Source organism: Schistocerca gregaria, chromosome 2 (assembly GCF_023897955.1).
Source record: "Schistocerca gregaria isolate iqSchGreg1 chromosome 2, iqSchGreg1.2, whole genome shotgun sequence".
Taxonomy (NCBI): domain Eukaryota; kingdom Metazoa; phylum Arthropoda; class Insecta; order Orthoptera; family Acrididae; genus Schistocerca; species Schistocerca gregaria.
In genome coordinates, this window is record NC_064921.1 from 727991077 (window position 1) to 728006142 (window position 15066).

At 39.9% G+C, this 15066-nt stretch overlaps 1 protein-coding gene across 2 annotated transcripts in view; it reads right to left on the reverse strand.

Moving 5' to 3' along the window:
- The window catches only part of LOC126334856 (probable multidrug resistance-associated protein lethal(2)03659), a 276184-nt gene that overhangs the window by 135456 nt on the left and 125662 nt on the right, over positions 1-15066 (reverse strand). For both annotated transcript variants that reach the window (XM_049997525.1, XM_049997526.1), the window contains 3 exons: positions 13838-13948; positions 13512-13745; positions 11329-11615 (listed from right to left, as the gene is read on the reverse strand). In XM_049997525.1, coding sequence (XP_049853482.1) covers positions 11329-11615; positions 13512-13745; positions 13838-13948 — 632 coding nt within the window. The remainder of the gene's footprint in view (positions 1-11328; positions 11616-13511; positions 13746-13837; positions 13949-15066) is intronic.

Below are 15066 nucleotides of genomic sequence, written 5' to 3' on the forward strand. Positions count from 1 at the left end.
TCTTAACGCAAAACACCCGGACTGGAACTCACGAATATGAAACTCCAACGGCAAGAAACTATACAAACATGCACTAGGGCGAAACTACATCACACTAGCACTGACTGAACTGACGCACATTCCCTACCGGAGGGGACACAGGACAGACTTGTTAGACATGGCTCTCATCAAGGGCATAACAACGACACTCAATGTTGCTGTTGAAACCGATCTGCCCTCAAATCACCAACCCGTTATACTGTACATTGAAGAAACACTGCAGCACATGGAACAACACAGGATGTTAGACTACAGGCGTGTGAATTGGACCTAGTTCAAGGAAACGCTTGACAGTTGCATCCCACACACCCACACGATTAACGAGACAGCCCAAATTGACGACGAACTTTGACCCTCACCAGCGCCGTCCAGGACACAATAGCTGACACCATACCAATCTGCACACCACAACAACACAGTGCTGCCATGCACCAGGAGATCCTGGGCCTAATCTCAATGAGGAAAAACCTCAGGAGACACTGGCAGCATACCAGGCACCAGCACTTCAAACAGCACATTAACAGGCTCCAGGGTATAATCCAGGAAAAAATGCAAACATTTAAGACAGAACAGTGGGACCAGAAACTTGAAGGGCTGGACACCATGTGACCTGGCGTGTGGCAGCTAGCCCGACACTTCACCAGGGAAGAACTGTACACCCCTACGTTACAAGTGCCCGATGGACCAGCATATTCTGCAGAAGAAAAAGTGGAACTGATGGCCCTCACACTTGCAGCGTCATTCACACCAAATGTGGATCCCTCAGACCCAGTGTTCACACTTGCTATGGACCAGGAGGTCACACGCATCTTGGTCCAACCAGCGCACAACATCATCCGACAAGCTAGTACATCTGAAGTCAAATGGGCCATCATGCATACCACCGCTAGGAAGGCACCTGGTCACAATGGCATTCAAAACCGTGTCCTCCAGGAGTTCATGGACAAGGCTGTAGACTACCTAACACACATCACGAATGACATACACAAGCACTGACACTTCCCCGCCTTTTGGAAGATGGCCAAGGTCCTGACGTTCAGGAAGCTGGGGAAAGACCACTCCCTCCCACAAAATTACCGACCCATCAGTCTGCTGAGCGCACTCAGCAAGATTGTTGAGAAGGTAATATTAAAACGACTCACCAGGCACTGTATCACAAATGACACCCTGAGACCGGAGCAATTCAGTTTCAGGAATCACCACTCAACAACACAACAACTCCTCTGCGTCGTTGAATACATAACACATGGATACAACACAAACAAAGCAACTGGGGCGGTGTTCCTGGACATCGAAAAGGCTTTCGATCATCTATGGCACAACAGCCTAATACGAAAACTTAGTGACGCAGGTTTCCCTGACGGGCTCGTACGTCTCATACACTCATATCTCACGGGCAGGAGTTTCAACACCAACGTGCAGGGCAAACAATCGACACGACATGGTATACAGGCAGGAGTACCCCAAAGAAGTATCCTAGGGCCCTTACTGTTTAACCTCTACATTAACGACCTCCCAGCTACACACAACACGATGGTAGCAATGTACGCGGATGACACCGCCATACATGTGCGAGATTGGAAGCAGTCTAACATTAACTCCTGACTACAGAATGCACTCAGAACGGTGGAGACTAGGCTGGTGAAATGGCGTGTTAGAGTAAACGTCGACAAGTGCGAGGCCGTTCTGTTCACTAGAAGACCGAACCAACTGCGCAAATATCAGCACTGCAACCCAATAACACTACACACACACCCAATATGTTTCCGTGAGAAGGTCAAATACCTCGGTGTCTGGCTGGACAGGAAACTACTCTGGGGGGACCACATTCAACATGTGACCAACAAAGCTAACGCGAGGCTCAAACAACTCTACCCTATGCTTAACAGGCGTAGCACACTGAACAGGAGGGTGTCTAGGTTTATATACATGACACTTATTTGACCCCTGATGACATACACAGCCCCTGTCTGGGGATATGCTGCGCGAACTCGCCTGTGCCGTCAGCACCTCATAGAGAACAAAGTACTCAAAATCATAAGCAACGCTCCGCACTACACATGCATCGCGGACTTTCACCGGGAATACCGGCTAGATACTATCTTGCAGGTATTCCAAAAACTCTCCACAAGACTGTGCAATAACACGAGACACTCACCCAGCCCGCTAATCCTTTCTCTGGGTAACTACGACCACAACCATAGATGGAAGCACAACAGACCAAAGACATTACTGGCTAGGAGCTAAACATCTATGGTCCATAGAACGCTAACACGACAGTACTGGCGATCCCCTGCAACACAGTTATTACTGGAAACCCCAGACATTCGACCAGCCAGAAAACAGGCAACCGCAGGGAAACCGTACTGTACACAGCACGCAAACCAGCCACACACACCCCCTACACCGTCTGTGAGCCGATCTATAACTGATTGCCCACTAATCTACAACGGCCTCAAACTGCTGCAGGGACACAGCAACTGCAGCAAGCGCTGCAACGAGCTCCAACAACGACAAAGGTAACAATGCAAGATACCTTGAACTAACATAACCACACCTTGCATGCACTGTCGCAGATAGCAAGCCGCTACTGCCCTTACTACCCATCCTACTGTCGCAGAGTTTTTTTTCCCTTGGCTCTTGCCTTGGCACTTTTTTTCCTCTGCCCTTACAACTGCTACCCTTCGATCACTTTCATCCACTCTCTATCTCCTATGGACCATGTTAATGAGTAATCTTACCCAGACACATGGATAACATCACAGTCTGCATCCTGTGACTCCTGATTCAAAAACTAACATGTTATACGGAGGTGACAGTATAACTTTTGATTTGGTCACCACGTTGGTGTGGGCATGGAGGGGCCCCATCCTTTATTTTAAAAAAGTATACAAGGTATCACACAGTGAAAAATTCCTAAGTCGGCATTTATATATAAATAAATGTGCATATTGCACAGATTTTTTCACTTACCTGACTCTGTGCACACTTCTACATTGGTGTGCCAAAGAAGAACACTACAATGAGAGTTTATCTCAATCAAAATTGCTAAAATGTGCAGCACCAAGAAAGCACATCTTCTGCTTGTTGCACCTAACAACATAACTATGCGACTATGATCCAAAAACAAAAATATTGAAAGGTACTGCTGCCAAACCCTTGTTTCAAGAGAAGTTCTGTAATCCTGAACTTGAACAAGAAACAGATTACACTCATAGTAGGACACATGACTAGCAATGGGAACTTTAAAAAACACCTACACCTGATGGATACAAAAGAAGAATGCCTAAGTGTAGACTACGTAGTGAGGGGGATGAAACCGTGCCACATCTAATCTTCCAATGTGAAGCTCTGGAGGGCCAGAGACACAGTATGATTGGGTCATTAGAACCTGAAGAAATCATGACAAATAAGGAAACAGTAAAGAGTCTCCTACTACTTGTTAAGGGTACCAGTTCATTTTACTAGAATCACAGGAAGTGAAAGCACAAAATAACTAAGGTTCGGTGTAGGCAACAGGGGGCTCAGACCATTGTATTAATCAAATCAAGTCATCTCCCTTAAAAGTCCAATTGCTGAAAAATGAAATAAACAGTAATATAAGTAAAATTCAAAAGGAAGAGCCTACAAGTGATATGCTGTGCCACGATGCACTCTTCAGATTTAACAATTGCAGCAAGAACCTGTAAAATTTTGAACTACACAAGGTAACAATAGGGACTGTGATGTGGACAGTAATAGTTACTGCAGTGTACAAATTAAGCAATGGAAACAATCATGTATAAAAGAAGAAGGAAAACAGTGGTACACAGCAATGGCATCACGATGCATCAGTGATAGCAATGCAGCGAGCTACATTCTCAAACAGGAAAATTTGTGTCTCAAAAGCTTTAAAGGCATAGTGGATTGTATACAGCACTGCTGCTGTAGGCATGTTGGGTAGAAGCCAATGTGTATTTTACATGAGTGTTGTGAGTAAATTAGTGCGCACTATCCAAAGTGAAAAAAAAGTGTCGTGAAGCAGAAATAGTAGAAATCATGTAAGGACATGTCAAGAAAAGTAGTGAACAGAATTTTAAGCTATGTAAGCTAGAAGTGGAAAGGAAGGTGGAAGGAACTGATTCAAGAATGTCAGTAATATCAGGACCAAGTGCAACAGAGACATATTCAGTGGATGAAACAGTAAAATTTAAGACAGTAGTAAACCAGTCTCTAAAGCACAGGACTAAAATCTAAGAATAAAATGTAAGAGGTGGGGATAAAGGCACAGAAAAAGATAAAGGAAAGCACAACTGAAGTGAAGGAAGAGTTAAAGACAAAGATAGATTCAAAGATACCCAAAGTAAGATAATTAAAAGCTCGACAAGCAGAATTCCTCATATAATGGAATGAGAAAACTGAAAACTATGAAGGATGAGCAACAAAGAGTGAAGAAATCAGTTATGAGCATGATCTAAGAATTTAAACAAGTCAAATCAGTTGTGACAAGCTGTGACAACGACTGTAGCCAGCTCAGCACACAGGAAACTCGTGAGCGAACTCACATTCCATAATGTGGGAAATTTTACAGAGAGAAGTGAATAAAAAATTAATGTAGAGAAAAATTAATGAAAACAAATGAAGACTGCAAAAGTAAAGAAAAAGTAAAGATGGAGTTAGCAGCACAAGTGAATGTGACTGCTGACAGTGTGATTGCTAACAACTGTAACTAGGTATCATTATGTGGGAAATCTTACAGAGAGGAGCCATAAACACCACTACAGCAAGGGACTGCACAGCAATAAATGGGGTAGAGGATGTGAAGGATTTTGATAGGGACTGTAACAGATTCTAACCAGGAGGAAGACAGAAAACCAACCAAGAAATAGAATAACTTAAAACACAGATGTAACAGGTGGCATACGAAATGTGCAAGTTAAAGCATCCACTCAAACTTTTGCATGTTGAGTTCTACCAATGGTTTCTGAGTGAAATGGAATCAGGGCTTTTGGATTTCAGTTCTTCCAATGAGGGTTGGTTCAGCCTGTCAGGATACGTGAACTCGGGGAACATGCACCATTACGCATTGTAAAAATCTCATTAGTACTTTGAAGAGCCATTACATAATAGTAAGCTTGGTGTTTGGCGTGCGATGTCTGGTGTCCACATCATAACTCAAGTTATATTTCAGCCATGCAGTAAAATATTCTTGACATTTGTGCATTTATACTCAACATTTTCAGCCTCATATATGAATCTACTTACCTTCCTTCATATTCCTACTGACACATGCAGTTAGTATGGTGAAATAAACTTACACTCTTTGATTTCCTGCTCTACTTTAGCTGAGCTGAAAAGTCCAGGCCTCTTTGTAGCTAGATCACACATGTTACCCTCTTGAGTCAGTTCTCTGATTAACTGCTCAGGGTTATTTTTGGGTAAAGCATTTAGAACATTTTTCATTAAATTGTCTGTCCCTAATACCCATCCTAATGGCTTGGGTCTGACAGTCTGTAGCTTGCAGGTGAAGTTGCCCTTAATACCATAATATGAGAATGAAATTTTATGAAGTAGGTTCTTGTTATTTACGTGAATAGAGAACATACTGGCCAAAAGATTTTTCTTATATGGGAAAAGACAAATAATGCAGACAAATACAGTCTGTCTGGGTAGCATATACTTGCACCAAAAGGTTGTAATGATTCTCTCCTGGTAAAGAATGTAGGAAACATTTACTTTTGCTGACACTGCATGTGAGCAAGCAGCACTGCAATGACAATGTATCTGCATTGCAAGAGTCACTTTATAAAAAATAGTTTACTTAACTTGCAAATTGCATTGGTGTCTAGGGGGTGTGCATCTTTTTAATTAGACTAATCAGGTGCTGGATTGTTTGTTAAAACAAGCTTGAAGTGCTAGCTCTTGAATTCAAGATATGTGGTTTTATTCTCATTCTTCTTCTTCTTTCGTTTCACCCTCTTTGGGGTACTCTGGATCAATCATTTCTTTGTGCGTTGTTCTTTTTTTAGGGCCCAGTATTTCTTCATTCTTTCTGATCTTCTTCTCCTTTCTTCTTCCAAGATGAAGGGTTTGGACTTTTGTGTGGGTTTGTCTTGGAACCTTATGTTTTCATCTTTAGTAATTAATTTAGCAGTTCGATCAAAAAGTGAATTTTCTGAAATATTTAATTCCACTAGGTCTTTCTCAGTTTCTTTAAACCAGTTGGGCTTTGTTTTTCGGTTATGGAAGAAGTCAAAGATTTGTTTAGTTCATCTGTTGGAATTCATTCTGAGAAGATGACCATAAAAATTTATTCTCCTTTTTGTCGCATAGAATCTGAAAGTTTTTCAATTTTCTTGTAGAGAGTTTCATTTTTTATGTATATAATCTTATTGTCTTGAAATTTTGGCCCAATGACTTTTCTTAAAATTTTTCTTTCCTTTACCTCAAGTTTCTCCATTTGGCGTTTGAAATTCATGTTAAGTGTTTCTGCTGCATACAGTGGTTCTGGCTTAATCATTATCTTGTAATGTGTAATTTTGGACCCCCATGAAAGGGATTTTTTGTTGTATGTATTTTTTGTTAGTTGGAAGGCCAATTCAAGTTTATTTTTTCTGGATTCCGGATTCCATTGCTTTGCTTTCCCTAGCATTTCAACTAATCCATTCTCCGAGATATTTGAATTCTTTTACTATTTCAATCTTCTGTTCTTGAACGTTGAGGTATTTACATGAGTGTTTGATGTTTGTCAATATCTTAGTTTTTTCAGAGGAGATGTGAAGACCAATTTTAGGTGCTTGTTTGTTTAGTTCAAGGATTTGCTCCCGTGCTTCTTCCATTGTTTCAGCAAACAGGGCCATATCATCTGCAAAAGCAATGCAATTTACTTTAAGGTTCTTCTTTTTGCAACCCAGTCTTATACCACTCTTAATATTTGTGTTCCATTCTCTGACTACTTTCTCAAGCACACAATTGAACAGCAACGGCGAGAGCCCATCGCCCTGTCGCACCCCCGTTTTTATTTCAAAGGGTTCCGATAGATCGCCCATAAATTTAACTTTCGAAAATGTATTTGTAAGGGTCGCTTTTATAATATTAGTTGTTTTCTTATCCAAACCCATTTCTTCCAGGACTGACAACAGAGATTCTCTATCAATCGAATCATATGCTTTTTTGAAATCAATGAAGGAGATTACGTACGTCTTTGCCCTTGATTTTTGGTATGCCATAATGTTTTTGAGATTTAGTATTTGTTCCGAACATGATCTGCCCTTTCTAAAACCTCCCTGGTATTCCCCGATTTGCAGATCCAATTGCGGCTCTGCCCTGTTCAAAAGGACTTTAGAAAGAATCTTGTACGTTATATCCAGCAGTGATATTCCTCTGTAATTGTTGGGGTCTGTCTTCAAACCTTTCTTGTGGATAGGGTGGATGAGAGCTGTTTTCCATTCTGTGGGGATCTTTTCTTCTTTCCAGATTTGATCAAAAACACACTTTAGGGATGTAACTGCATTTTTGTCAGCCTTTTTCCATAGTTCGGCCACTATTTGATTTTCTCCGGACACCTTGTTGTTTTTAAGTTCTTCAGTCGTCGGTGGTTCCGAATCCGGCTTCTCACTGTTGTTTGGGATGAATTCAAATTTTTCAAGGATGGGTTCACAATTATAGAGTTTCTCAAAGTAGCCTGCTAGTATTTTGCAGTTTTCCGTGTTGTTGCATTTATTCTCATTCATTATAAAACCATGCACAATGGCAAACGCAGTTCAGTATCACAAGAAAGAAAGTAGATTCAGAATGAACACAAATACTCGAAAACAGTTACATTGTCCTCCTAAAACTCACACCTCCAAAGTGCTTCACATGATGTTAACCCTTTGAACAGCAAAAAGAGTCTAACACCACTGGCACCAATCAAGAATAATATAAACAACTGCCAGCATTTCCTATGAGTCAAAACGTTGTTTATGTAACTTCTGTTTTTAGATCTGAATTCAGTTTTAATTTATTGAGTATTTTCCACAAGTATTGATTCCTTTGAGCATTTTTGAAAATAGCCAGTTGATGATGCAGTTTTTAAGTTATAGAAAATATTCTTAAAGCTGTTGACTTCAGGTTATACTGACAAACTGGTTGATTATCAATAGAACTACAATAAAAATATAAATAGTAACATATGTTTAGTCTAATATTACTATTACATTGTAAAATAATGATAAAGCATATAGTTTTGTTTTATTAGCATTTGCTGTCATTTATTTGCAAACTAATATTAATAGTGTAACATTCCAGTAAATTAAAATATTAATACACAAACAAAAAAAATATATTTGTGGTAAATTTGTTCCCAAGGGCTAGAAAACTTTGCAAACATCTACAATCATAAATGCCATAATTTATAAATAAAATCTGGCCAGAATTTAGCTGGTATTGCATATTTCTTTAACCAAGGAAAGTTCCATTGTATCTTGGTTTAATTCAACTATATGGGAGAACCCAGAACCTAAACAGACCAGAAACACAGTCATCAACCTTGCTTCCAAAAGCCTTAATCCTACAGAAGTATCAGTCCTTTCCCAAGGCCTTCCCCATTACCCCACCCCCACAATCAATCATGTCATTGTGAATGACCTTCTCTCCTTGTCCCAGTCCAACAGTAGAAACACTTTTTCGCCACCAATCCTACCAATCAGACTCAACCCAAAACCAATGCTGAACTCTGCCTGACTCAGTTCACCCCTTCATCCAACCATGATTGACCCCCTTCCTGCCACCACCAAATCAACCCCAGTTAACATTTAAGAATTTCTTAACCTCAAACTTTGCCTCACAATCATTCCCCAAATCCTTCGATATGGGAGCTAGCATTACATCCACAGAAAGAACCACAATCAACCACCAAAAAACCAATCCTGACCTTATAATCCTAGCTGCTGACAAAGGCTCCACCACTGTGGCTTTTGACCACAGTAATTACCTAGTGGAAGGACCCCACTAGTTGTAACATTGTCAGATTTGTCCACCTACAAACTCTGGCACAGTGTCCCTACTTCCTTCCAGGTCACCATGACCAGCTATATCCTCACCCACAATCACTTCACCTCGGATGCATCACCTACAAGCAAATACATGATACAGCAATGGGCACCTTCATGGCACCATCCTACGCCTGTCCATTTGTGGCCATCTAGAGGAATCCTTCCTAACCACCCAGAATTCCAAACCCCTAACCTGGTTCAGATTCGCTGATGGCATCTTCATGATCTGGACTGAGAGTGAGAATATCCTATCCACATTCCTCCAGAACCTCAAAACCTTCTCATTTGCTTTATGTGGTCCTCCTCAACCCAACAAGCCATCTTCCTCAATGTTGATCTCCACCTCAAACATGGCTGCATCAGTACCTCTATCCATATCACACCCTTCAACCACCAGCAATCCTTCACTTTGACAGCTGCCACTCATTTCATAACAAGAAGTCCCTTCCACGCTGCCTATTCACCCATGGGTGTCATATCTATAGTGATGAGAGTATCTATCAAAATATACCAAGAGACTCAATGAGGCCTTCACAGACTGAAATTACCCTCCTAACCTTGTCCGTAAGCAGATCTCCTGTGCCTCATTTCTTCTGTCATGCACCAGTTCCTATCATCCCACCATCCTACCACAAAAGAGCACTCCTAACGCATGTCAGCACCACCCAGGAATGGAGCAACTGAATCACATTCTCGGCTACCTCTCATAGTGTCCTGAAAATGAAGAGTATCCTTCCTACTATTCTTCCCACCTCTTCACAGTGCTATTCCACTGCCCACCAAACCTACACAATATTCTCATCCGTCCCTACTCCATTGCTGTTCTGAGCCCCCTGCGTCATGGTTCATTCCCTTGTAATAGACCTACATCAAGACTTGTTCCATACATCCTCCCACCACCTCCTACTCCAGACCAACCACAAGCATCACCTTCCCCATTAAAAGCAGGGCTACCCATGAAACCAGTCATGTGATCTACAACTTAAGCTGCAACCACTATGCTGCATTCTATGTGGGCATGGCAATCAATGAGCTCTCTGTCCACATGAACGGCCACCGATAAACTGTAGCCAAGAGACAGCTGGACCATCCAGTTGCTGAGCATGCTGCCCAATAAAATAATGTTCACTTCAATGACTGCTCCACAGCCTATGCCATCTGGATCCTTCCAATCAACACTAGCATTTCTGAACTGTGCAGATGGGAGCTCTACTTGCAATGTGTCCTATGTTCCCGTAACACCCCTGGCCTCAACCTTCATTAGTCTACTATATCTACATCTACATCTATACTGTGCAAACCACTGTGAAGTGCATGGCAGAGGATATGTCTCATTGTGCCAATTATTAGGGTTTCTTCCTGTTCCATTCAAGTATGGAGTGCAGGAACAATGACTGTTTGAATGTCTCTGCGTGTGCTGTAATTATTCTAATCTTATCCTCACAATCCCCATGTGAGCAATATGTAGGTGGTTGTAGTATATTCCTAGAGTCAACATTTAAAGCCAGTTCTTGAAACTTTGCAACAGACTTTGAAACTTTGTTAATAGACTATTTTAGACTATTATGTCTATCTTCAAAAGTCTTTTAGCTGAATAGTTCTAGTCTGGTTGTAGTATATCCCTACAGTCACCATGTAAAGCCAGTTCTTTAAACTTTGTTGGCAGACTTTGAAACTTTGTTAATAGACTGTTTTAGACTTTCATGGCAATCTTCAAGAATCTTCTAGTTGAGTTTCTTCAGTATCATAGTCTTTTTTCTTCTCCTCTACTTCTCCCCTTTTCTGCTTCTCCCCCCCCCCCTTCCCTCCTCCCTCTTCCTGCATCAAACCACCCAATTGCACCTAGCTGCCCTACCCTCTACCCGCCACATCCCTGTATGTCCCACAAGCAGCACCTTTCCATCTCCCACCTCTACCTCGCTATCCCTCCCCTCCCCCTCTGCACCCGGCCCCCTCCTTATTCTCACCTCCCAGATTGGCTCTCCCACTAGGAACAAGTGTACACTGTCCAGCCTTGGTGGCCAGAGACAGTGGCCACATGCATGTGAGTTGCGTGTGCCTGAACATATGTGTTGTTTACTTTAGAAGAAAGCTTCCTGGCTGAAGGCTCACATGTTTAGCAGTCCCTTTGTTGTGTCTGTCTGGTGCTCAACATCTCCACTGTATGGTAACAGCACTCAATCCTTTTCATAATATTGTCATTATTCCATCCTGGATATGGTTTCTGTAAAGAATATACATATATAACTGATGAGATATGCAAATATATACCCACCTGGCAAGATTAACACGAGCTTTCTGTCCTCCACTTAGCATAATGCCTCTATCACCAACAAGAGTCTTATCACGGTGTGGGAATGTGTCAAAATCTGTCTCCAGTGCACAAGCTTTTATTACTTGCCAGTACCGATCTCTGTCATAAGGTTCACCAAAGAGGATGTTCTGCCGGAGAGTTGCAGCAAATAGCCATGGTTCTTGTGATGCATATGAAACTTTGCCTCTTATAGATAATGTTCCTGAAGTGATTGGCAGCTCACCCAGAACAGTCTGAAGTAAGGATGACTAGAAAAAAATTAATGCTTAATTAATAACAACAAAAAAATAAGCTGACATTAATCAAAAAACATTATTTGTTCTTACCAAATATTTCTCACTCCTCTATTATCTATCATCTACCTTTTATTCCATGAGGGGCAGTCATGAAAACATAATTATCACCTGGAAAAATAAAGTCATTGATTTGTGTTTGTATGCAGACTGTAAATAGCTACAGTTCTGGTATACATCGATATTACTGTGTCACAGTAGCATAGGGCACCAAAAGAGGAGCTACAACAAAATGTTGCAGCTGACTCAAAGTGCAGTATCATGCAGTAATTCATTTTCAGCAGCAGCAGAAATATTGTAACTGTGTCAGGCCAATTCAGATGACTTCTTTAGCTGTCTGAAGTGGCTTGACACAGGTGCAACATTAGTGCTGCTGCTGAAAATGAATTATTGCATGATATCCCACTTTATCAGTCAGCTGTAACAGTTTGCTTAAGCTCCTCTATTGGTGTACTGTGCTACTGTGAGCCATGGATATTGATATATACCAGAACTGCAGCTATATAAAGTTCAAAAACATATAAAAAATCAATGACTTTTTCTTAAATGATAATTTATTATGTCTTGATAATGTCAGACATAAATATGGCAATGAATAATAATATTTAAGAACAGATCACAGTCTGAGATTGACACTACAGCAAAAAATTCTGGGGTAAATTTCAATTCACTTTTTATTACATTTCCTGGTGCAGTATAAATACTAAGGACAGGAAGGGAAATGAAAGGACAGAATAAGGAGGCATTAGCAGAAAAATCTGGTGTAAAGAAAGAGCTAAGTGAAGCCAGGAACCTGGAAACATAAGATATGGCACACTGTGCAATGCCCAAGTAATAGATGGAGGTGGTGATGAATGAAGTAACTAGAACTGAATGCACACCATAGTAAAAGAAATGGCACACATATGAACACTGGCTTTTTGGACTGTAATTTGACTGCTATATTAACACAAGGATAAATTAGATGATTGTGGCAGAAGCCTTGGTTCAGTAGTAAGATATTAATACCTAGTAATGATGACAGCGACAGAAAGAAACACAGAAATGAATTCTTTGCAAAGTGTATAAATTCAACTGAATCAATTCATTTTCTCACACAGCTAGCAGTATATTAGCCAATGTTTAAATTTTCATTTATAGAATAAGGGTTGACATTATACAATAAACAACAATAATATACCTCATTGGTAGATTTGTGGCCTGTACTTAAAAAGACAGCACTTAAATTACATGTGTTAATCATCCTATGTACTGTATACGTTGATATACATGAGATTGTCTATCATATTTACCCCTACAAGCTGCTGACTGGTAAGAAGACAATGTAGTATTATGTTTGTCTTAAGAGGGATGTGAGGGGAGGTATAAGAGCAAGAAAGAGGGTACAATGTGAAGATAGGTACAACAGGTTCAGCTAAAAGAAGGATAAAATATGTGTGTATCGGGGGGAGGGGTTAGGTGGGGAGGAGGTAAGAAGGCATTCTGTCTGATGACTTCTGAATCATCACTACACATAACACTCTCATTTTATAACAGTGCAGAGAGATCGGAAAATTAGTTCAGGATGGTTGCACAGAAGCTGCTAACAAAGCATTCACAAGTACTTACATACCTCTACAGTCCCTATAATAATGAAATGTTTCCATTGCAGTAATTTTATGATCTGAGTTCTGAGGCGATCATGTACAATTCTTTGACCGGTACAGATATTTCAAGCACAGTTACAATACTTTAACTATAAACAAGTATGACTGAGAAAACAGTTACCAAGGACTTCATTAAACAATATAATGTGGTTCAGTTTTCTCCTCAGACTACAACATATAGAGAAAGACTGCCTTTTGTACCTACCTTTCCTGAACCTACTGGTCCTATAATGGCAAACAGCTTCCCTGGCACAACTTCGAGAGTCACATTCTTTAAAGTATCATCAGCATTGCTTTCCCATTTTGCTGTGACATCTGTTAATTTGATACAAGGAGTTTCTTTCTCCACATACTCCTTTTCAGTTTTCATTTGAATAATACTTCTGTCATGAATAGCATCTAGGTTCACTGACTTTATTTCATCGTAGTTGAGGAAGTTCTGTAGAAAGATGTAAAAGTGGTTAGGAATTTTAGAGATACATAACAGTGTTCAGCATTTCTACACCCTTTTGTAGATATCCAGCATATTACCTCAATACGCTTGCCAGAAATGAGACCTTCAGCTAGTGCTGCAATAGCTCTGGGGAATGAATCACTCATTGCTTGTTTCATGATATTGTAATATGCAGAAACAACAAAAACCTAAAAATAAAAGAAACAATTATAATCTCTAGTTAAACACATTTAAATGGCATAATGAACTAATCTTACAAAAAAATTCAAACCTAAAAATATAAGAAACAATTATAATCTCTAGTTAAACACATTTAAATGGCATAATGAACTAATCTTACATAAAAATTCAAACCTAAAAATAAAAGAAACAATTATAATCTCTAGTTAAACACATTTAAATGGCATAATGAACTAACCTTACATAAAAATTCAAAGCATACAAATTATGATGGGTTATTAAGACTCTCATTCAGAAAGATCAAATGATGGAAAATACATAATGGAATAATACTGTCAATCAGAAACATAATTTTTATGTGAAGTAATATTTTTATTTTTTTATTTTACACGTCTAGTTCTGTAGGACCAAACTGAGAAGCAAATCTCCAATGTTATGGAACACATCAGCACAAGAAAATACAACATAAAACCAATAACAGATAAAATAAAATGTTTAAGAACCCAAAAAAAGACAAGACAAGAGTTTATGTAAATGCAAACAACAATATAACACAGGAATCAGCTTATTTTTTCAAGAAATGTCTCAACAGAATAGAAGGAGAGACACATGAGGAAACTCTTCAATTTCGATTTGAAAGCACGTGGATTACTGATAAGATTTTTGAATTGTTGTGGTACATTATTGAAAATGGATGGAGCAGTATACTGCACACCTTTCTGCACAAGAGTCAAGGAAGTGTGGTCCAAGTGCAGATTGGATTTCTGACAAGTATTACCTGAGTGAAAGATGCTAATTCTTGGGAATAAGCTGATATTGTTAATAGGAAATGGCATAAAATAGCATATATATCAAGAGGCCAATGTCAGAATGCCCAGACTAATGAATGAGTTGACAAGAGGTTCACAAACTTGCACCACTTATTGCCTGAACCTCCCACTTCTGAGCCAAAAACATCCTTTGAGAATATGAAGAGTTACCCCAAAATATAATATCAGACATCATAAGTGAATGAAAATAAGCAAAGTAGACTACTTTTTGCATCAAACTATCACTTACTTCAGATACCATTCAAATAGTAAAAGTGGCAACATTAAGTCTTTAAGCAAGATCCTGAATGTGAGCT